Consider the following 22884-nt stretch of genomic DNA (forward strand, 5'->3'; position numbering starts at 1 on the left):
GAAAGAGGAATCACTAGGTATGAGAGGAGGGTGGTCCAGGTGCTTAACTCTCCCATAATCCTTACTGTAGACCTGGTACCCACAAATAATAATCTTTCAATATTCTTTGATGTGGACATTTTACTCTTTGCTGATCTACTAAACTGAAAACAAAACTGTCAGTAGAAAAACAAAAGGGGGCACCTGGGTGGCCCAGTCCATTAAACATCTGCCTTTGGCTCTTGGTCCTGGGATCAAGCCCTGTACTGGGGCTGGGTTCCCTGCTCAGTAGGGAGTCTCCCTCTCTCTCTGCCCTCACCCCCAACTTGTGCTCTTTCTCTCTCTCTCAAATAAAGAAAATCTTTAAAAGAAGAAGAAGAAGAAAAACAAAGGTCCTCCAAAGCCTATCGATGATGGGCAAGAAAGAAAATCGGCTTCATAAAATCTACTAGAAAATCTTATGTGCTTCACTTGTATTTTTTTCTCCCCCTCTGCATCCTGTGATTATTCTGACTACAAGGCTGTGCTTTACCATCCTGGTTCACACCAATGGTGGGTTTTACCTACTTTCAAGAAGGCAGGGAGCAGATATTATGAGGTTACCATAGGAGTTTTTAATCACAGACTAGTACCAAAATATAGATATGCAATTTTGTCAGTATCAGGTTGAAGCCGCAGAACTAGGAGTACTGATACATCTAATACCCCACCACAGTACCCCACATTTCTTAAAAAAAAAAAAAAAAAAAGACACCTGGGGTTAAGAAAACAGTAAATTAGGTGTATGGCAATAGAGTTGTGGAATCACTATGCTGCACACCTGAAACTAATATTGTGTGTCAACTGTATTTCAGGAAATGCATATATATATCTATAAATATATATATAGTAAGTATAAATATATGTATAGTAATCTACAGGAATTATTTATATATATATATATATACATATATAAAATATATATATACATATGGTAATCTACATATTAGGCTGGAATCAGAAATCAGTGGGGATAGTTCAGATGATTTAAAAATAATGTTGGAGGTTGGAAAAACTGGGTCACCAAAGAGATGAAGTTCAGATTTTTTATCACAACTGAAAAAAAAGAAAAGAAGAAGAAGGAAAAAAAAGAATATGGGAGTAAAATGTATCAAGTCTTCCGAAAACCTCTTCCTCTTTAATCTCAACTTTCTAACCAAAGTGGAGACCCAACTGTCATTGGCAGAGCCCATCCTACCTTTTCCCCAAATGGGTTTTCAACCTGCCTCAGTCTGACATTCAGACTGCACGTGCCCCCAAATCAGAACCTGTCAATCCTCAGAGCAAAGGTCATCTGTTTAACCAAAGTGTGAGAATCAATCAAAATCACTCAAAACCTTATAGGAAGAGAGCACAGAGTAACTGTAATAAAATACTCATTTATTAACAAGTATTTGTTGAGTATTTAATATTCCCACACTATTTTGTAGGCATTAGGGAACCTACACTGACCTGAACAAGAAAAATTAGCCCCATGTTGTATAGTTCCAAAGGGCAGAACCAATGGGTGGACTCAATGTAACTCTTTGCTACTTAGGAAGAAATAACAGATAATTTTTTTCTTTTTTGTTTCTTTCAACTAACATATGTTCAAATCAACATGTATCATTTTGACAGCACTAAAAAACACTCAGGACTTCTTTATTTTAAAATACAAAACAAAACAAGAAACAGTGGCCTGATAAATAGAGGCCACTTCCAGAGTAGATGTTTATGAAGATGGTATAGAGTACATGGTACAGGGTCAGATGTAAAGTCACTGCTGGTGTCTGCCTCAGCTCTATCCCTCCATAAAGCCCTCTTCCTCCTCTCGCTCCTCTCTTCCTGTCTACATCAATCTTCCCTCCTTCCATTCCAAATACCTTCAGTGGGAGAGAATTCTCTACACATTCATCTTTTATTACAAAATTATAAGGTATTACACTGTAGATATGGAAATTAAATAAAAAGGCAAACATGAACAAACCAAACAATAGTCCACAAATCATACTTGGCTTTTCAAAACTTGTGGGGTTTTTTTTCCTTTTTCATAGTGTGGCTTCTCTGTTAAAAACGCTACTAATAAGGGGCACACCTGGGTGGCTGAGTTATTAAGCATTTGCCTTCGGTCAGGTCATGATCTCAGCACCCTGATATAGAGCCCAACATTGGGCTCCCTGCTCTGCAGGATGCCTGCTTCTCCCTCTCCCGCTCCCCCTGCTTGTGTTCCTTCTCCCACTTTGCCTCTGTCAAATAAATAAATACAATCTTTTTTTAAAAATGCAACTAATAGCGAGAGCCTGGGTGGCTCAGTGGGTTAAAGCCTCTGCCTTCAGCTCAGGTCATGATCCCAGGGTCCTGGGATTGAGCCTCACATTGGGCTCCTTGCTTAGCAGGGAGCCTGCTTCCCTCCCTCTCTCTCTCTCTCTGCCTGCCTCTCTACCTACTTGTGATCTCTGTCTGTCAAATAAATAAATAAATAAACAATCTTTAAAAAAAAAAAAAAAAAAGCAACTAATAGGAATCATGTTTAGTCATCCTATATCCAATTAGTGAAACTGGTTAGGGTTTATATTTAATGAGATTTACTCCAAGGATTTAATTCCCATGTGAGGCAGTTAGTTTACTCATCTACCTATTAGACAATCTACCAGGACACCATGTTCCTAACTATCAGAATATGAATCACTGCAAACATATTAGAATGAGAAAAGCAATGGAAAGTACATTTTCTTAGTGAACATCCTCATCTACAGTCAAATGATTCTTCAATAAATCATGTAAATCTTTTGGAATACTTCCATAAGATTGCGTGTAAATGTGTTAAGAATATTAGAAATGTTATTTTGAAATCTGGACAAAAATAGGGGCACCTGGGTGGCTCAGTGGGTTAAGGCCTCTGTCTTCGGCTCAGGTCGTGATCCCAGGATCCTGGGATTGAGCCCCGCATCTGGCTCTTTGCTCGGCGGGGAGCCTGCTTCCCCCTCTTTCTCTGCCTCTCTGCCTGCTTGTGATCTCTCACCGTCAAATAAATAATAAATTAAATATCTAAAAAAAAAAAGGTACTCCACAAACCTTGTAATCTGTTTTTGCTTTCTAATGTGAATAAAAATGTTGTGTATTCTCTTTCTCATTAGTGTCTGCCCAATCCAGTAAGAACAATCAGTATATAAATCTGCATTTTTTTCACAAGCATTTTGGATGGTTCTTATGGTCACAGCAGAGTTGGAAGCACTGTGTTAATATCTTTTCACAGCTCTGGTTCATGTAATTATGTTCACAAGCTGCACCTACCATTAAAGAAATAGCACTGAATACTAGATGCCTTGCCGGCAAGCCAGCTACAGGCATGAAACGTCATACCCAATTCATAATCTTGGCCTCCTGGGCATCATGCTCTTCCCGGAACGAACCGGCCCAGGCACTGTTTAGAGTATTTTTCACACGTTGTCCGTGTCAGGTCTTAGAGAATACGGTCAGAGGAACCCATAAAGTTAAAAAATGAAGAATTATAAAATGTTAAGAATTTAAATTGTTTCCTAGGCTGTCACTATTGCCATATTCTTTGATAATTCATCCAGTCCCTAGACATTAGGATTCCTAATCTTAAAGGAAACATCTTCTCCTCCTATAAGCAACTGGCTGCTTTCAAACAGCAGCTCCAATATTAGAAGCCTAAGTTAAAAATTCTGATGCCATAAAGATGTATTTTACATCATTTCAAACTACATATATTTAATTCACACCTGCAGTATGTTGAATCATAATATTTTTATTTTATTTTTTGCAGCAAGGAGGTGATTTCTCAAACTATAAACATTTCAGTACATTTAATAACACATATGATAGAAGTGGAACTAAATTTCACAGCCAGTCTACTTATATCTAGACTATAAATTCTTATGTTTGCCAAGAGGTTGAACTATAAACATGTTGGCAATGAGCTGGATTTAAATTTGCTTTCATCAAATGTATTCTCTTATCTAAAAATAGCTGACCATGCAAAGGTCAGGAAAGCCAGACAGAACAGATACCAAATCATTAAGATTAAGGTATTTATCTCCTAAAATATATGTATGTGCATAACTCAGAAGTAACTAAGTTAAATTATACTTAGCTTTACTCAACACTACTACAAAAATCTCACTTCTGCCACAGCATGTATCATTTGTTTTTATGAGGTCAGTTTTTCATTTAAAACAGAGTTTTATTTTAATGTTCAAAGTCCTCACAGATATCGATATTTGATAAAGCTACTTAATGAGACTTTTGAAGTAGTAGAGTGAGGGGTTTTTTTGTTTTTTTCTTTACCATAGTTTTTTTATTCAAATTCAATTAGCCAACATACAGTGCATCATTAGTTTCAGATGTGCAGTTCAGTAATTCATCAGTTGTGTCTAACACCCAGTGCGCATCACATCACATGCCCTCTTTAATGCCCATCATCCAGTTACCACCCCCCACCACCCCCCATCAACACACAGTTTGTTTCTTAGAGTCAAAAGTCGCTCGTGGTTTGTCCCCCTCTCTGATTTCTTCCCATTCAGTTTTCCCTCCCTTTCCCTATGATCCTCTGCACTATTTTTTATGTTCTATATATGAGTGAAACTATATGATAATTGTCTTTCTCTGATTGACTAGAATGAGAAGTTTTTAAGTAGAGTATTACTGGCCTAGTTCTTCTAAGAGATACACTCAAAACTAAGAAACAATACAACATGGTTGAGCAGTTCTCTCACTGGTGTGGTTTTCTGTTAATTTTAAAGAACATTAATACTGATCATTCATCAAGGAGAAAATAAAACAACCTGAAGACCAGGTTAGTGGTATTTTGGACACAGGCTGAAAGAAAGCATACCTTTCCCTCTCTCCTTCCATGGTATCATATAAACGGTTGGCACCTCCATCAGCACAGGCTCTCAAAAGGGCTTTAAATAGGAAAAAAAAAAAAAAGAACCATTTCAATATAAGCAGCTTAGAGCAGTACTTCGTAAATAATAAACAAACGATTAAAAAATGATCAGACACACACACACACACACACACACTTTCTGCTTTGCATCTTTCCACATTTAGCCAATGACAGCTGCACTGCAAGCGATCCTACACAGCACTCAAGACAGACAGAATCATCTAAGAGTATATTTCCTTTTCATAGCCTTTTTAATTCCTCTTATTAAATAAAAGGGGAAGAGAGTACAGGGTGTCTTCAATCTCTCTGGAAGCTTGTTTATCCTTCTTTATAAGAGAAGAAAGGTCTCATGCTCAGTAAGAGAAAACAGGACATAGATATCCCTTTATGGCTTTACTTTATTAATTTGTACAGATGTTCTCTATTTATGGCAGGCATAGGTTTCCATATTTTGTTTTGATATAGAAAGTTTCTTTTAAAAATAAAATCATAGGGGCGCCTGGGTGGCTCAGTGGGTTAATCCTCTGCCTTTGGCTCAGGTCATGATCTCAGGGTCCTGGGATCGAGCCCCACATCGGGCTCTCTGCTTGGCAGGGAGCCTGCTTCCTCCTCTCTGTCTCTGCCTGCCTCTCTGCATACTTTTGATATGTATCAAATAAGTAAATAAAATCTTTAAAGAAATAAAATAAAATCATAAACATAACATTGTAAGTTTATTTTAAAATTTTAGGTGAAAATTTAGAAAATGTGTGAAATACTATAAAAAATTTTGGGAGATGGCAAAAAATTAAAATTTGGTAAATAATAAGATATTTGAGTAAGACTGACTGTTTCTCCAACTGGGGCTTTTAGGCCTTGCCTTCACTCTAAGATATGATGTTGCTGAAGAAGTATTCCTTGAAATTCTCTTACTCCATGGGCTACTATTTTGTTGTTGCTGTTACTTCTCTAATTTTCAATTTTCCTAGAAATGTTCAGTATCTTAGCATCAGTTCCCTCTTTTCTTCACTTTTTAAAATATCCTTTACCTAAAGGTTCAGATCAAACTTTATTTTTTATCCTGGGTAAGGACAGTGAATGCGGTTATGTCTGAGATTCTGATTCCTCACCCCAAACAACGGAAGCCCGTCTCCGGTCCCCACGCAGCTGTTAAAACCAAAGTCACTAGAGCCACAAAGATCAGCAAAGGCCTTGGGACCAGCAGCTTTGAAAGAAACACACTACTCTTTTGAGCTACTTCTTTGATTCATGGTACTTATGAAATCCCTTTCTGCAAATTTATACATTTAAAAGTGTTTAGGGACGCCTGGGTGGCTCAGTTGGTTAAGCAGCTGCCTTCGGCTCAGGTCATGATCCCAGTGTCCTGGGATCGAGTCCCGCATCGGGCTCCTTGCTCAGCAGGGAGCCTGCTTCTCCCTCTGCCTACCATTCTGTCCGCCTGTACTCGCTCTCTCTCCCTCTCTCTCTCTGACAAATAAATAAATAAAATCTTTAAAAAAAAAAAAAAAAAAAAGTGTTTATACTATTTATCTCCAAATACCTAAGTGTTTAAAAGCAGTTAGGATATAGTCAAATATATCTAATTAGCCCTCTGGCAGAAATAAAAGCCCTAATGTGTTTTCTACTAATCCATAACATGCGAGACTATTTTCTCTGTTCCATGTTTTATCAGAAATAAAACAGGGCGCTTGGGTGGCTCAGTTGGTTAAGCAACTGCCTTTGGCTCAGGTCAGGATCCCAGAAAGCCGGGATGGAGCCCCGCATGCTGCTCCCAGCCCAGCGGGGAGCCTGCTCCCCCTCTGACCTTCTCGCATCTCGTGCTCTCTCTCACTATTCCTCTCTCTCTCTCTCTCTCTCTCAAATAAATAAATCTTAAAAAGAGAAAAGAAAAGAAATACAACAGGCCAAGAGGCAAAAATATACTCCTTTTTTGCTTCAGCTTCCTCATCTGTAGGTGGGGATAATATGGCTTAGCATTATTAAGCAATTAATGATTTAATAATTGTATATATTATTTATCAGAACACCAGAATACAGTAAGCAGTCAATCAACATCGGTCCTCTTCCTCCATTTTTTGTTAGAGTCATTATGAAGTGATTAAAAAGCTTGTGTTGGGCGCCTGGGTGGCTCAGTTGGTTAAGTGACTGTCTTTGGGTCCCGGGATTGAGTCCCACATCCGGCTCTCGGATCACCATGGAATATGCTTCTCCTGCTGACCTTTCTCCTCTCATGCTCTCTCTCTCTCCTTCTCTCTCTATCAAATAAATAAATAAAATCTTTAAGGAGCGCCTGGGTGGCTCAGTGGGTTAAGCCTCTGCCTTCGGCTCAGGTCATGATCTCAAGGTCCTGGGATGGAGCCCCTCATCAGGATCTCTGCTCAGCAGGGAGCCTGCTTCCCCCTCTCTCTCTGCCTGCTTCTCTGCCTACTTGTGATCTCTCTCTGTGTCAAATAAATAAATAAAACCTTGAAGAAGAAGAAAAAGAAAAAGCTTGTGTTCCTGGACAAGGAAAGCCGAAGCTACTAAAACAGTGCATTAAAAAAATAAGAGTTTTTACAAGGATATTTAAGAGGGTTGGCTCATTTTACCAATTACCTACAATATACATTTCCTTAGGAGGAATGGCAGCCAAATTCAAATTAAGTCACAAGCATAACATGCAGAAGATCACAGAATATTCTGCACATTTCCTAAATATCAAAACCTAAAGTTCAAAAGCATCAAAATCTAAAATAGGTCTAACATATAAAATATGGCATAAAACAAGTGAATAGAGAGACTGAAAAGACTGATAAATAGAAGCACTGGGAACTACCAGTAATCACCCTCCGAGTATATAAAACAATTATCTATAAACAAAATTAATAAGTACATTAAATCTTTTTATATAAAAATTGGTTCACCCAAGTAATATGAAAACCTAAGAAATAGGTTTTATTGGCTAAGGATTATCAAATAGAAGGAGTTGTCAGCTTCACAGTGTGGTCTTATTCTAAAAAGATCAGTTGAATTCAACATTTATACCTGTTATGTTCCAGGCCCTAAACGCAACAGCAAAATGAGTAACAAACAGATCTAGGACGCCAGGGTCACAAGTGAGCAGAAGAGAGACCAACGCAAGTACACACACACACACACACACACACACACACGACGCGCTGCGGACTCTGACGAGTGCTAATAACAAGGGCAACAAACTTCGCCGGGAAGACAAAGAAGGGAGAGATGAATTTTGAGTAAACATCTGCTTATCGATAAGTCCAGCTCCAGTAAGATTACTGTTACTTTTACAATACCAAAACTTTGTCTAATGTCTGTTACTTTCTATGCCTAAATTTAAATTGATACTTTTAGAGCAGTTTTTGGAAAGAGAAATATTTAGATCACAGGAAGCAAACTTGTCCCCATCTATTCTTGTTTCAAATGGCAAAGGGAGCAAAAATAGCCATGAGTAAATCTATAGACTTTTTTCTCACTACCTTTCAGTTAAGAGTAGAGGTACAATCCCACTGAAAGGAAAACAAGTTCCCAAATGTCCCTGAAACCATTTTGTTTTCAAAAAAGTTTGACTTAAAAACAAAAGATGTATTCTACCATTTTTAAATGTTAGTGATAAAAATGTTTCAGCTAGTTTGAAATACTTTCCACATATATAAATAAAATTTATAATAAATATATATAATTTATACTTTATATATATATAATTTAAATTCATATAAATATAAATAAAATATGTAAATAAAAGTAAAAATAATCACATTTGATAAATAAAGTATTTCAAGCATAAATAATGCGGGCATGAATTCACTGACAGCACTTGGAAAAATGAGTTGCAAGCATGACTATTAATGAAAGTAACAAACTTTTTTTTTTTTTTAGATTTTATTTATTTATTTGAGAGACAGAGATCACAAGCAGGCAGAGAAGCAGGCAGAGAGAGAGAGGGAAGCAGGCTCCCTGCTGAGCAGAGAGCCCGATGTGGGACTCGATCCCAGGACCCTGAAATCATGACCTGAGCCGAAGGCAGCGGCTTAACCCACTGAGCCACCCAGGCACCATGAAAGTAACAAACTTAAAGAACCAGAAGTAGAAGGTACTCTGACATAAAATATTTTTTATAAGTCAGAATGAATCAGCCTCAAAAATCTGTTCACTCCATCACTTAAATTGTTTCAAACTTTAACTCATGAGTTATCTTGTAATGTAAGATTTTCATTGGTGTATATACAGCAAAAGTTTTGCGTATTTGTCAAATATTATAACTTCAAAGGTTGAGCAATTATTTCCTATGCATCAAGCTGATATACAACTAAAAACTAAAATACATTAACATCATTAACTTTATATATTGGTACTACCAGTAAGTATATTAAATGCATCTGAAACAGTTTTCTTTTAAACTGGCATAATGTAAGTTAATGTTACTGACAGATAATGAAGGGCTCCATTCAAAATTGAAGGTTAACTGGCTATTTCATTAATTTTTGTTGAATAAAGTTGGACAGAAATAGTTTGACTTTCTCAACAGCAGACTATTATATTAGTTCCAAGTATTAAAATGAAGGAAAAGTAAAATTAATCAAAAGAAGCATTTTTCAGTTTAACTGCAAGAAAACCAGATATCAAAGATTTCAGTACTAATCTAGACCACTTATTAGTTCTATGACTTTGAGCTAATCCAAAGCCTGCTGATTCTAATGTAAAATAAAAATTATTATATGTATTTTGCCAAATTCACAGAATTTTTCAGGGACTCGAGGGAGACAGTATAGACAAAACTAGAAGGAAGTAGCATAGGGAAACATCCTCTCACATGCTGTTGATGACAATTTTTTTTCAAAGATTTTATTTATTTATTTGACAGAGAGATCACAAGTAGGCAGAGAGGCAGGCAGAGGGGGAGGGGAAAGCAGGCTCTCCACTGAGCAGAGAGCCCAATGTGGAGCTCGATCCCAGGACCCTGAGACCATGACCTGAGCTGAAGCCAGAGGCTTAACCCACTGAGCCACCCAAGCGCCCCTGTTGATGACAATTTTGAGGGACAGGTTGGCAGATTAATAAAAATTTAAATGTCTTGATGATGACAGCTTTGTAATAGAGCTTGAAGTCCGGAATTGTGATGCCACCAACGTTGGCTTTCTTTTTCAATATCCCTTTGGCTATTCGAGGTCTTTTCTGGTTCCATATAAATTTTAGCATTATTTGTTCCATTTCTTTGAAAAAGATGGATGGTACTTTGATAGGAATTGCATTAAATGTGTAGATTTCTTTAGGTAGCATAGACATTTTCACAATATTTATTCTTCCAATCCAGGAGCATGGAACATTTTTCCATTTCTTTGTGTCTTCCTCAATTTCTTTCATGAGTACTTTATAGTTTTCTGAGTATAGATTCTGTCTCTTTGGTTAGGTTTATTCCTAGGTATCTTATGGTTTTGGATGCAATTGTAAATGGGATTGACTCCTTAATTTCTCTTTCTTCTGTCTTGCTGTTGGTGTAGAGAAATGCAACTGATTTCTGTGCATTGATTTTATATCCTGACACTTTACTGAATTCCTGTATAAGTTCTAGCAGTTTTGGAGTGGAGTCTTTTGGGTTTTCCACATATAGTATCATATCATCTGCGAAGAGTGATAATTTGACTTCTTCTTTGCCGATTTGGATGCCTTTAACTTCCTTTTGTTGTCTGATTGCTGAGGCTAGGACCTCTAGTACTATGTTGAATAGCAGTGGTGATAATGGACATCCCTGCCGTGTTCCTGACCTTAGCGGAAAAGCTTTCAGTTTTTCTCCATTGAGGATGATATTTGCGGTGGGTTTTTCATAGATGGCTTTGATGATATTGAGGTATGTGCCCTCTATCCCTACACTTTGAAGAGTTTTGATCAGGAAGGGATGCTGTACTTTGTCAAATGCTTTTTCAGCATCTATTGAGAGTATCATATGGTTCTTGTTCTTTCTTTTATTGATGTGTTGTATCACATTGACTGATTTGCGGATGTTGAACCAACGTTGTAGCCCTGGAATAAATCCCACTTGGTCGTGGTGAATGATCCTTTTAATGTACTGTTGAATCCTATTGGCTAGTATTTTGTTGAGTATTTTCGCATCTGTGTTCATCAAGGATATTGGTCTATAGTTCTCTTTTTTGGTGGGATCCTTGTCTGGTTTTGGGATCAAGGTGATGCTGGCCTCATAAAATGAGTTTGGAAGTTTTCCTTCCATTTCTATTTTTTGGAACAGTTTCAGGAGAATAGGAATTAGTTCTTCTTTAAATGTTTGGTAGAATTCCCCCGGGAAGCCGTCTGGCCCTGGGCTTTTGTTTGTTTGGAGATTTTTAATGACTGTTTCAATCTCCTTACTGGTTATGGGTCTGTTCAGGCTTTCTATTTCTTCCTGGTTCAGTTGTGGTAGTTTATATGTTTCTAGGAATGCATCCATTTCTTCCAGATTGTCAAATTTATTGCCGTAGAGTTGCTCATAGTATGTTCTTATAATAGTTCAAGACAGCATGGTACTGGCACAAAAACAGACACATAGATCAATGGAACAGAATAGAGAGCCCAGAAATAGACCCTCAACTCTACGGTCAACTAATCTTTGACAAAGCAGGAAAGAATGTCCAATGGAAAAAAGACAGCCTCTTCAATAAATGGTGCTGGGAAAATTGGACAGCCACATGCAGAAAAATGAAATTGGACCATTTCCTTACACCACACACAAAAATAGACTCAAAATGGATGAAGGACCTCAATGTGCGAAAGGAATCCATCAAAATCCTTGAGGAGAACACAGGCAGCAACCTCTTCGACCTCTGCCGCAGCAACATCTTCCTTGGAACAACGCAAAAGGCAAGGGAAGCAAGGGAAAAAATGAACTATTGGGACTTCATCAAGATCAAAAGCTTTTGCACAGCAAAGGAAACAGTTAACAAAATCAAAAGACAACTGACAGAATGGGAGAAGATATTTGCAAATGACATATCAGATAAAGGACTAGTGTCCAGAATCTATAAAGAACTTAGCAAACTCAACACCCAGAGAACAAATAATCCAATCAAGAAATGGGCAGAGGACATGAGCAGACATTTCTGCAAAGAAGACATCCAGATGGCCAACAGACACATGAAAAAGTGCTCCATATCACTCGGCATCAGGGAAATACAAATCAAAACCACAATGAGATATCACCTCACACCAGTCAGAATGGCTAAAATCAACAAGTCAGGAAATGACAGATGCTGGCGAGGATGCGGAGAAAGGGGAACCCTCCTACACTGTTGGTGGGAATGCAAGCTGGTGCAGCCACTCTGGAAAACAGCATGGAGGTTCCTCAAAATGTTGAAAATAGAACTGCCCTATGACCCAGCAATTGCACTATTGGGTATTTACCCTAAAGATACAAACGTAATGATCCAAAGGGGCACGTGAACCCGAATGTTTATAGCAGCAATGTCCACAATAGCCAAACTATGTAAAGAACCTAGATGTCCATCAACAGATGAATGGATCAAGAAGATGTGGTATATATACACAATGGAATACTATGCAGCCATCAAAAGAAATGAAATCTTGCCATTGGCGACAACATGGATGGAACTAGAGCGTATCATGCTTAGCGAAATAAGTCAAGCAGAGAAAGACAACTATCATATGATCTCCCTGATATGAGGAAGTGGTGATGCAACATGGGGGCTTAAGTGGGTACGAGAAGAATCAATGAAACAAGATGGGATTGGGAGGGAGACAAACCATAAGTGACTCTTAATCTCACAAAAGAAACTGAGGGTTGCTGGGGGGAGGGGGTTTGGTAGAAGGGGGTGGGATTATGGACATTGGGGAGGGTATGTGCTTGGGTGAGTGCTGTGAAGTGTGTAAACCTGGTGATTCACAGACCTGTACCCCTGGGGATAAAAATATATGTTTATAAAAAATAAAAAATTAATAAAAAAAATAAAAATTTAAATGTGCATCCCTCTGATCCAGAAATTCTATGTAGCCTACATAAACACTTGTCCAAATTCACAAGGGCTCATGTACAAGGATATTCATTGTGATAATATGGGTAATCATGAAAAACTACTAGAGAACTTAACTGGTCACCAGTTGAATACTGGTCAAATATATCACAACTATAGTAGAGAACCATAAAAAAAAAAGAGTAACTCTTACATGTATTTGTTTTTATTTTTATGATTTTATTTAATTATTCATGAGAAAGAGAGAGAGAGAGAGGCAGAGGGAGAAGCAGGCTCCCCAATGCGGGACTCAATCCCAGAACGCTGGGATCATGACATGAGTCAAAGGCAGACATTTAACTGACTGAGTCACCCAGGCGCCCACTTACATGTATTTGTATGTTATCTCTTATGAGGTGTATTGTTATGTGACTCCTGAGGAAATTCATAAAACTAGCATAGGATAAGCCTCAAGAATTGACAGATTCCGTGGCCATTTGCATCCCAAACAGGGAGTGACTGAAAATTTGAAAGTTCCTCCTGGGAAATGATGAGGCCATCACTATTTTTGTATCAAACAAGTTTTATTATCCATTTTATACCCTTCCTTAAAGCTAAGTAAATTTAGTGCTGAATAAAGCCTATTATGTCTTGTGAGTTTGTTAATCCAAACCCAAGACCACCTTTGTATTCTACACACCCAACTCTTCAACAGTGACTACTGTGAGGAATGAGCATGGGGTCATGGAGAAGACATTTTTTTTCCCCATTCCTTACATTACATGCTGTGCTGTTAAAAATATTTGTACAAGGAATTTGAATATTGTAAATTATAATTTTAAAACCAATGGTAATAACTAAAAAGGGGAAATACACATAAAATAATAAGAATAATTCCAGATCTAACCCCATTATTAAAAGGAATCAAATATTTTGTCAGACTTTGCCAGGACTGAATTAAAGATGCCTATCGTTAATCTAAAGGAAAAGTTAGATGCAGAATCTTATTTAGAAGAAGTCTTACGGTATCTGTAGAGCACTAAATAACTCCAGTTACCCAACTTCTGTTTATTTTCAACACAGATCCTTATCCCCAGTACCCCAAAGTTTCAATTAGTCTTTGTATGGCCCAAATCAATCTAATCTGTCAATTACTGGTTTGAGTCAGGATTCTTTCCCTGCCAGACATAGAAGACCACCGAATCCCCAATTTCTATCCTTAAGGACGCTCTGGCATCTATATGAGGTAGTCCAGTCATGGGGGGTAAAGGTAGTTCCTTCTGGTTAAGACTCAGAAACAGTTCACTAACATATACACATTAATAAGGAAAGGATTCCTTATTTCCTAATAAGGAAATTACTGATAAGCATATGAGTGCACACACAACTACACAGATGCCAGTAAAAGGTTAACTATCAGGTATTACAGAGAATGGTAGTGTTTTTATTATGGTAAGAGCAGTTAACATGACATCTACCCTCTTAAAAACTTAACAATGCAGTATTCTTAACTACAGGTGCAATGCTGTATAAGAGATCTCTAGAACTAGTATCAACTCTTCATTTGCTGCTTCCCTTAGCTCATGGTAACCACCATTCTATTCTCTGCTTCCAGGTTTGACGGCTGTATCTACCCTCATACAAGGGGTTCCATGCAGTATTTTTCCTTCTGTGTCTGAATTCTTTCACTTAGCTTAATATCCTCCAAGTTAATCCATGTTTTCACATCTTGCAAGATTTTCTTCTTTTTAATTTTTTTTATTTGGAGGTAGGGAACCCCCTTTCACCCATTTCTCCTATCCCACTTCTGCTCACTCCAGCAACCACCAATTTGTTCTCTGTATATATACGGTCCTGTTGTAATTTTTTGGTACTAGATCTATGGCTCAGAAATATTTTCTCCCATTCCGTAGGTTGCATTTTCACTCTGTTGCACAAAAGCTTTGTGGTTTGACATAATCCCGATGATCTAATTTAGCTTTTGTTGCCTGTGCTTTTAGTGTCATATCCATGAAATCACTGCCAAAACCAATGTCATGAAGTTTTTCCCCTATGTTTTCTTCTGAAAGTTTTATAGTTTTGGACTTTACATTTAAACCTTCAATCCATTTTGCATCGAAGATAAGTGTTTTTAACCAATTTTCATCATTAGAGACAATACTTAGCAGTAATTCACACTTCATACATACTTAAATCAGACAAGAAGCTCTAAATCAATGAATTCTTCCAGAAATATCTCTTGCTTAAAAACGTTTAATTTACCAACAGTTATTTTCTGCCTGTGTTAAAAACTCAACCATATAATGAAGCCCAATAAGAAACAGATGTTATTTAAGAATTCATGAAAGGCTTTCCTTAATGAATTATTATCTTTAAGCACATCTGGGTGTCCACTTCGTTTTTTTTTTTTTAAAACACTTCATAGAAAACCAGAATGTCTGCTTAGGATATTTCTGCTATTTAAAACAGAAGTTAAAGGATCTTCCTTGGAGATCTTCCATAAGTGGGAATGTTAAACATATTGACTAGTGATGAAAGAAAAAAAAACACATATAAGATACAATTATCTATATATTAAATAATACAGGTATTGATTTATATATATATATAATTATAACCGTAAGATATTGCTACAGTGGTACTTTTGCAAAGCAAAAGAGGACGGGGTTGGAGAAGATTTATTTTTGCACTCTCAGCCATAAGTGACATTAAATCTACACCCAAATCCAGATTTGGCATATGGCCCAATCTATGCCTTACAATCTCCTGCTATCCAGTCAAAAATAATGACACCACGATCCCTTTTCTACTGTCCTGCAACCAGAGAGACTCAGACCTGAGACTGAGAAGCTTGGGTCTATGGTCTATATCAACACAGAAAATGAAGTCAGTACAGTAAATGTAAAGCAAGCAGGCCATGGGCACTGTTAGGGGCCCATAGCAATAGCAAGTGTGAGGCATTAGCCTTTTCAATTATATAAGCTATAAATTCCCATTTGGGGCTCAGACCAATTGGGGTTGGGTTTTCTCTCATTTGAAATAGGAAGAGCCCTAACATACAAATGTTAATTTTTACTTCAAAGACACTGAATCTTCCTTCAGTTGTCAGAACCCTACCTTACTATGTCCCGAATCTATGACAGACCAAGTCCTTAAGAGGAGCTGCTTATTTCTGTAGATAGTATCTACTAATAATAGACCATCACCAGCAAAGCTTGGATTACGGTCATGGTTAACAGAGATGGATAAGCATGCTTTTCCTATCAAGACATTATTTCATGTGGAAACACTTTCATTCAGAGGAGTTCATGAATTTATACTGAGAGAAACAGTAACAATTTACTTTGCTCATAGGAGTATGGAAATGTGTAATTATTTGCTGTTTAGATAACTCAGTTTTAGATGAAAGGTTTTTGTACAATTATTAAAAGGCTCACATTATTTGCAATAGCCTGAAAAGAATAAACGGCATACTCTTTAAATTTTAGTTAAGTCAGTAGCACAGAATTTTCCTTATTTCAAATAAAAAGCAAGTGGTATTTATACTGAGCATCTATATGCACAGTGCTGTGCTAGTCTTAATGATCTGGTTCATGCCATATAATGAAGATTTTTATTATCTATAGGTAAATGTTGCTGTGTAAATTCTATTATTCTTTCTCTCTTCTGCCTTCTCTCCCCCACCCCCCGCCCAGTTAAGCACCTTGGAGATAAAGCATGACATTTAGTTATCCTTGATGTAATTTATAAAGTCTAAAATCAGGTAGCTCTTTAACACTGAGTGATACCAAATACCTCATTACTAAAAAGTCTTAAAAACAGCCAAACATCAACTGTTTATCCTAAAGTAGCGCAGTGAACATTTTTTTAAAAGACAAGTAAAGCTGGGGCGCCTGGGTGGCTCAGTGGGTTAAAGCCTCTGCCTTCGGCTCCGGTCATGATCTCAGGCTCCTGGAATCAAGCTCTGCATCGGGTTCTCTGCTCAGCAGGGAGCCTGCTTCCTCCTCTCTCTCTCTGCCTGCCGCTCTGCCTACTTGTGACCTCTCTCTCTGTCAAATAAATAAATAAAATCTTAAAAAAAAAAAAAAAAGACAAGTAAAGCTCATAATGGGTAAAAACTGCAAATAGCTAAGCAGCACAGAAAAAAACGATCTTATATATGAGAAGGTAGCATATGCATGTTTGTCCATACGTGAGTTGTTGAAAACATGGCTGAGTACATCCTCAAACATTACATATTCACTGAAGACCAGCCATTCTTTAAGGATAAGGTGGCAAATGTGCATGCTCCATCTACACTTTCTAAGAAACATACAATCAACTCTTGCTGGTGTTTATAACACAGGGTTATTGGACACTATTCACATTTAGGGCTTTTGTTGTGAGGGGTCATTCAGTGCATTGCAGAATGTTTGCCAGCACCCTTGGCCTCGACCCACTAATTGCCAGTAGCAGCCCCAAGTTATGATGACCAAAGTCATCTGCAGACAACTTACATACAGCTCAGCACCTGCCCATAATCCCACAATATCCAGCTCTAAGGCAGATTGTTAATTGCTCTTCTGTAAACCTCCAAATTAAAAGCAAGACTATCGCCTAGAAAACACATTCTACCTAGCTACCAAAGTCAGATGCATCAGCAAAGCAACTCATGTCCTAACTAAATTGCCTTCACTTCTATTCCAGACACAAATCTACCATCATTAGAGGATAAGATGTAGACTTTTTGAACCTTCAGTCAGACTTCTCATATAATCTCTACATGACTGGATATCTAGGGTACTCTGGGTAATCCTCTAGCATGGTCCCACACTCTATTTGTACCTCATATTCATTAGTCCCTGTTACTAAATTAAATTATTGCCACCGTTACAAAAGGTAAAGCCAAGTCCTTCTGACTGTCTTCTGGGAACTGCTGGGTAGTTCCCATCAAGTCCCACACCGGAAAAGAACCACCCCTGCACAGTTAGCACCCTAGATAGTGAGCACGAAAAGTGATAACTTCTATTAGCTCAATTCACTTCAAAATATACAGAGATTGGTAAGGTGGGGATAATAAAGTAAGGAGAGGTGGCAAAACTGTATAAATGAGCAAAATTAGTAAAATCAGAACTACTAGAAGGGTTGAAATAGAAGGAAAAGACAATGATGGGGCCTGATCCACTCAGCAAAAATAAAAACCTTTAAATAAAAATCCCTTTGCTGATGCAAATAGGTAATACACTAGAAGGGAGAGAGGTTTGGAACCTATCTGCATCCCTGGCCTATTCCTTTGGTACCAGAATTCCTTCCCCTATCCATTTTTCTTGTGAATCTGTGTTAAAGGCCTCAGAACTCTCATGTAAGACATAATTCAAATGAGTGATTCACTGTTGCATTTATCAAAAGTGAAACATATCAAAATCAGATGTTTGTTACACAAGAAACTGATAACATTTATCTTATTTTGTAGATAAAGAAAAAAAAAACCCTACAGATAATGTCTATACTTTCGCTAGTACCTCTGACATCTTTATAAAATATTTTAACACAATTTATTGAGAGTTTCTAGCAAACAAATCCATTCTCTTAAACTCATCATTAAATGTAAGGGGTAATAATAGGTTAACTTCAGTAATTGGGCCTTACTATAAAAATAATTAGAAACTGAGAAATAATTACATATTATTACTACCAAATAATGTAAGAATTTCACATTATAATCTTACAGCTTGACTATGCTTGTTTTCTAACTGAGCACAATTATAACCTAATTCTCCTTCCTGCTTAGGGGATTAAAAAAAAAAGTAGCAGTGGGGAGCTATTTGAAGGCAATGAGTGATGAGTAGAAAGAAGAAGAATTAGGGATAGTGCTTCTAGAAGAAAGTGGAAATAGGGCGTGTGGGTGGCTCAGTTGGGTAAGTGTCAGCTTTCCGCTCAGGTCATGATCCCAGAGTCCTGGAATCAAGCCCCGCATTGGGCTCTCTGCTCAGCAGGACCTTGCTTCTCCCTCTCCCTCTGCCTGCTGCTCCCTCTGCTTGTGCTCTCTCGCTCTCTCTCTGTCAAATAAATAAATATAATCTTTAAAAAAAAAGGAAAAAGATGGAAAGAACAGGAATCTGTGCGTTCAGGTTAAAAGCAAGAGGTGACTACCTGAAAACTCTTTACACCCAGAATCATACCATGTGGGATGAAGTAGAATTCAAGGGGGCAGTGTTTCAGGGGGTGCATAAGTGCTTTATTAACTGCCCCACTTCCTAGTTTGTAAGCTATCTCAGAGCATGGTTAAGAGATACAATTTATCTTCTTTAAAGCATAATTTATCAAGTTATGAGAAGGCTTATTTTTAAAGCAATTAAACAAAGGCCAGTTGCTTTGGCCCTTAGCCAGATAAGGGAAAAGGTGTTAAGAGATAAAGTTGAGAGCCAGTCAAAGACCACATTAAACTCTATTCTATACCATGACCTGTTTAAGTATAAAGGGAAGTCATTAAGGGCTTTCAGTTTGAAACTGTTGTCATCCAACTTACATACTAAAGACAGTTCTACGTAGGGAACAGATTAGATGCAGACAGGAGTGGAAGTCCCCGAATTAGTTAGGAAGAAAGATGGTGGCTTCTACCAAGAGGGCAGCAGGCAAGGCGGGGAGAAACAAATGTGCCTTAAGATACATTGGGAGCTGGAAGTGACTGTTGGCTGATGAACTGGATACGGAGGGCAGTGCAAAAGGAGTCGCAGATTCCTGACAAAACATTCCCCAACCCCTTCAGTATCCTGCCAAGTCTAAGGAGCCATTTCCTTCTTACTTCCGCTTATGTACTCCTCATGACCTTCTGGCCACCCTCAAGCCTGACACCGTAGCTCACACCGCAGGCATTCCATTCCATAAGGGCTTGCTGCACTGAATGGAAATATGCCACAGCCAAAACGTCTTTGAATGGCTCCGGCTATTCTCGATTTTAAAAAGTACTTTCTGTCTTAACTCAAGAGGGCACGAAAGGTCTTGTGGGACACTGAGTTTATTACGTATTTTCCTGTAGGGATTTGGATTAAAATTCTAGCCGGAGGGATAGAACAGAGTTCAGTTATAAACTGCACTTTTGTACACTTCTCCATCTGTGCACCCTTTTACAGCAAAGGATTGAAATAATTCATATGAAGTGTGCCAAGAAAAATATTCCTACCATTGTTAATCCTAAATTATTACTTTCAAAAAAATATAGTACAGACCTGAAGGAATCTTCTGTAGAATGTATCTTATAAATCGAGAACAATTTAAAATACAGCAAAGAATAAGGGAATACCTCTGTGACCTCCACCTAGAACTGCCAATTGTTTTCATTCAGCAGGTATCGACATCAATCTACATAACCCTCCAGACAGATTCTAGTCTTCTCTCATTCGTTTGTAGGCAGGTACCGAACGAGCATCAACTCCAGGAGTCCAGCCAGCAATAACCAGACACAGGCCCACCTCTGGAGGAGAACAATCTAGACCTATAAAATATAGTAGCTACTGGCCATTGCGTGCTTGAGCATCTGAAATGCAGCTAGTCTCAACTGAGATGTGCTGCTCCAAGTGTAAAATCAACACTAGATTTTGAAGACCTAGTACAAAAAGATTATAGAACGTGTCAATAATGTTATACTGGTTCTATGTTGAAAATATATTTTTAATAAATTGTGCTAAATACGACAGTATTATAATTAATTTCTCCCGTTTCTTTTTACTTTAACATGACTACAAGAAAATTTAAATTTTTACTTGTGGCTCATACTATATGGACCAGTACTGGTCAAGAGGCTAGGAGAGGGGTGCCTGGCTGACTCAGTCAGACCATCCAGCTCTTGACCTTAGGGTTTGGAGTTCGAGCCCCATGTGGGCTGAAGAGACTACTTAAATAAATAAATAAAAACTTGAAAGACAAGAAGGAATGAGAGACAAGTATAGTAACACAGTGAGGTGGACCAAGTTCAAATCTCGACGGGAGTGTGTAGAAAGGACAAAGCCCATTCAGCTATTTAGGCACAAAAGACAAACCACAGGAACTAAAAATAATGTCTTCTTATTTGAAAAATATGAGTTAGCTAGATGGGAAAAGAGGAAAGAAAGAAATCATTCCAGGCAGAAGCCCGGAGTCAGGAGTCAAAAACTAGCTACACTGGCAGAAACAAGGTTTAGTCACGTTACCCCTTGTAACCCTGGGCAAAAATCAGCATTTTTCATTTAACATAACAATAATCATATTCTTGTATTATTTCTTCTTCTGAAGGAGGAAACTTCAGACAACCGAAACAAAACTTTTTACAGAAAATAATTTCTAACCAATTACCTACCTCACAGTACCAATTTCATACTTCTGTACTATCAGAATCACAGACATCTGAAGGGTAAGCATTTGTGTAAGTAAAATGACAAGGGAACACATTACCCAAGACAAAACCCATCACCCCACCCCATATATGAACCTATTATATCACAAAGGAAGAAGCTCAAGAGTATTTTACAACCTCAGGGCTTTCGCACAAGTCTTGACTCCAAACTACATGAGAACAGTAGATCTTCATATTACAGCAATAAAAAAAAATATTATCACTAGCTTTTCTCTGTTCTAGGGCCTACAGGTGAATTTATCATTTTATTATTGTTTTAATTATGATGCAAAATTAGAATTTTGATCCAACTCCGTGAACGACACAGTAAGCTACACAAAGCAAAGAAAGTCTTTTATTTATTCTAGTTCTATCTCAAACACCAAACATTACTGAAAACACTTTATTTTATTCATTCATTCATTTATTCATTTATTTATTTTAAAGATTTTATTTATTTGACACAGAGAGAGAGATAACAGGCAGAGAGGCAGGCAGAGAGAGAGAAGGGGAAGCAGGCTCCCCACTGAGCAGAAAGCCCAATCCGGGGCTCAATCCCTGGACCCTGAGACCATGACCTGGGCCGAAGGCAGAGGCTTTAACCTAATGAGCCACCCAGGCGCCGCTGAAAACACTTTCATTAATGAGTGAAAACCAAAAACACATATCAATGGAAATGTAGAAAAGGCAAAAATAAAAATACTGAGACTTGTTGCTTGGATGAGAGGTTTTTAACAGGACTTTAAAAAGAATTAATTTCAACAGCTGGAAATTGCATTTGGCTCATGTTAAAGAAACATTGCTGTTGCTGTTTGCAAACATGATGAATGGAGAGCAGCTTGCAAGCATGATGGATAAAAATAAATTATTTCATTATGCAAAATGTGTTTCATTGTTGGGTTTGTAAATCTGAAACAATTACATTACTGCACGGCAGCCGAGCTGCTGTTTTCACTGACTGGCAGGGGTTTCTTTTTTTCTCTCGGATTTTTACTTTTTCTTTTTAGCTGCAATGTTTGAAAATAACTTTTGGTATCTGACAGAAACTAAAATAACTATCTCCTTTCCCCACCAAAGTATAGAACCGATAATTATTTTACCCCTCTGTATCTTTGTTCCCTGGAACATAAAAAGCAAATACTACGAAGAATTCACAGGTAGGAAACCAGTGCCCCAAGATCAGGTCGCCCACAAGTAGAAGTTACTCCCATTCTTTTGATAAGATGTATTCAACTTGCTTTAATAATTGATAGGACATACAACGTCATAAATGCACAAAGAAGTACAATATAGCCCAGAGACATGAACTGAGATGGAAATATTGATCTATACAATACAGCGAATAAATGCAACACCAGCATGTGCCCTCAAACAAACAAGTCTCACAGTACAGTGATGCCCCTCTTGTTCACAGTTAACCCATCTGAGAAACCCACGCAGACAGTAAAATCCAGTGCTCAGGAAAAATAATTAGCCAGAAGAAAAATCACCAAGCAATGGAAAGGGGAATGGGAAGAGCCATGAAGCCAAATCTTTTCTTTTCTTTTCTTTCTTTTCTTTTCTTTTCTTTTTTTTAAAGATTTATTTATTTATTTATTTATTTGACAGACAGAGATTACAAGTAGACAGAGAGGCAGTCAGAGAGAGGAGGAAGCAGGCTCCCTGCT

At 37.8% G+C, this 22884-nt stretch overlaps 1 protein-coding gene across 2 annotated transcripts in view; it reads right to left on the reverse strand.

Annotated features, from left to right (window-relative positions):
• The window catches only part of TPK1 (thiamin pyrophosphokinase 1), a 351662-nt gene that overhangs the window by 203442 nt on the left and 125336 nt on the right, over positions 1–22884 (reverse strand). For both annotated transcript variants that reach the window (XM_059172147.1, XM_059172146.1), the window contains exon 4: positions 4856–4925. In XM_059172147.1, coding sequence (XP_059028130.1) covers positions 4856–4925 — 70 coding nt within the window. The remainder of the gene's footprint in view (positions 1–4855; positions 4926–22884) is intronic.

This window comes from Mustela lutreola, chromosome 4 (genome assembly GCF_030435805.1).
Source record: "Mustela lutreola isolate mMusLut2 chromosome 4, mMusLut2.pri, whole genome shotgun sequence".
NCBI classification, from domain to species: Eukaryota; Metazoa; Chordata; class Mammalia; order Carnivora; family Mustelidae; genus Mustela; species Mustela lutreola.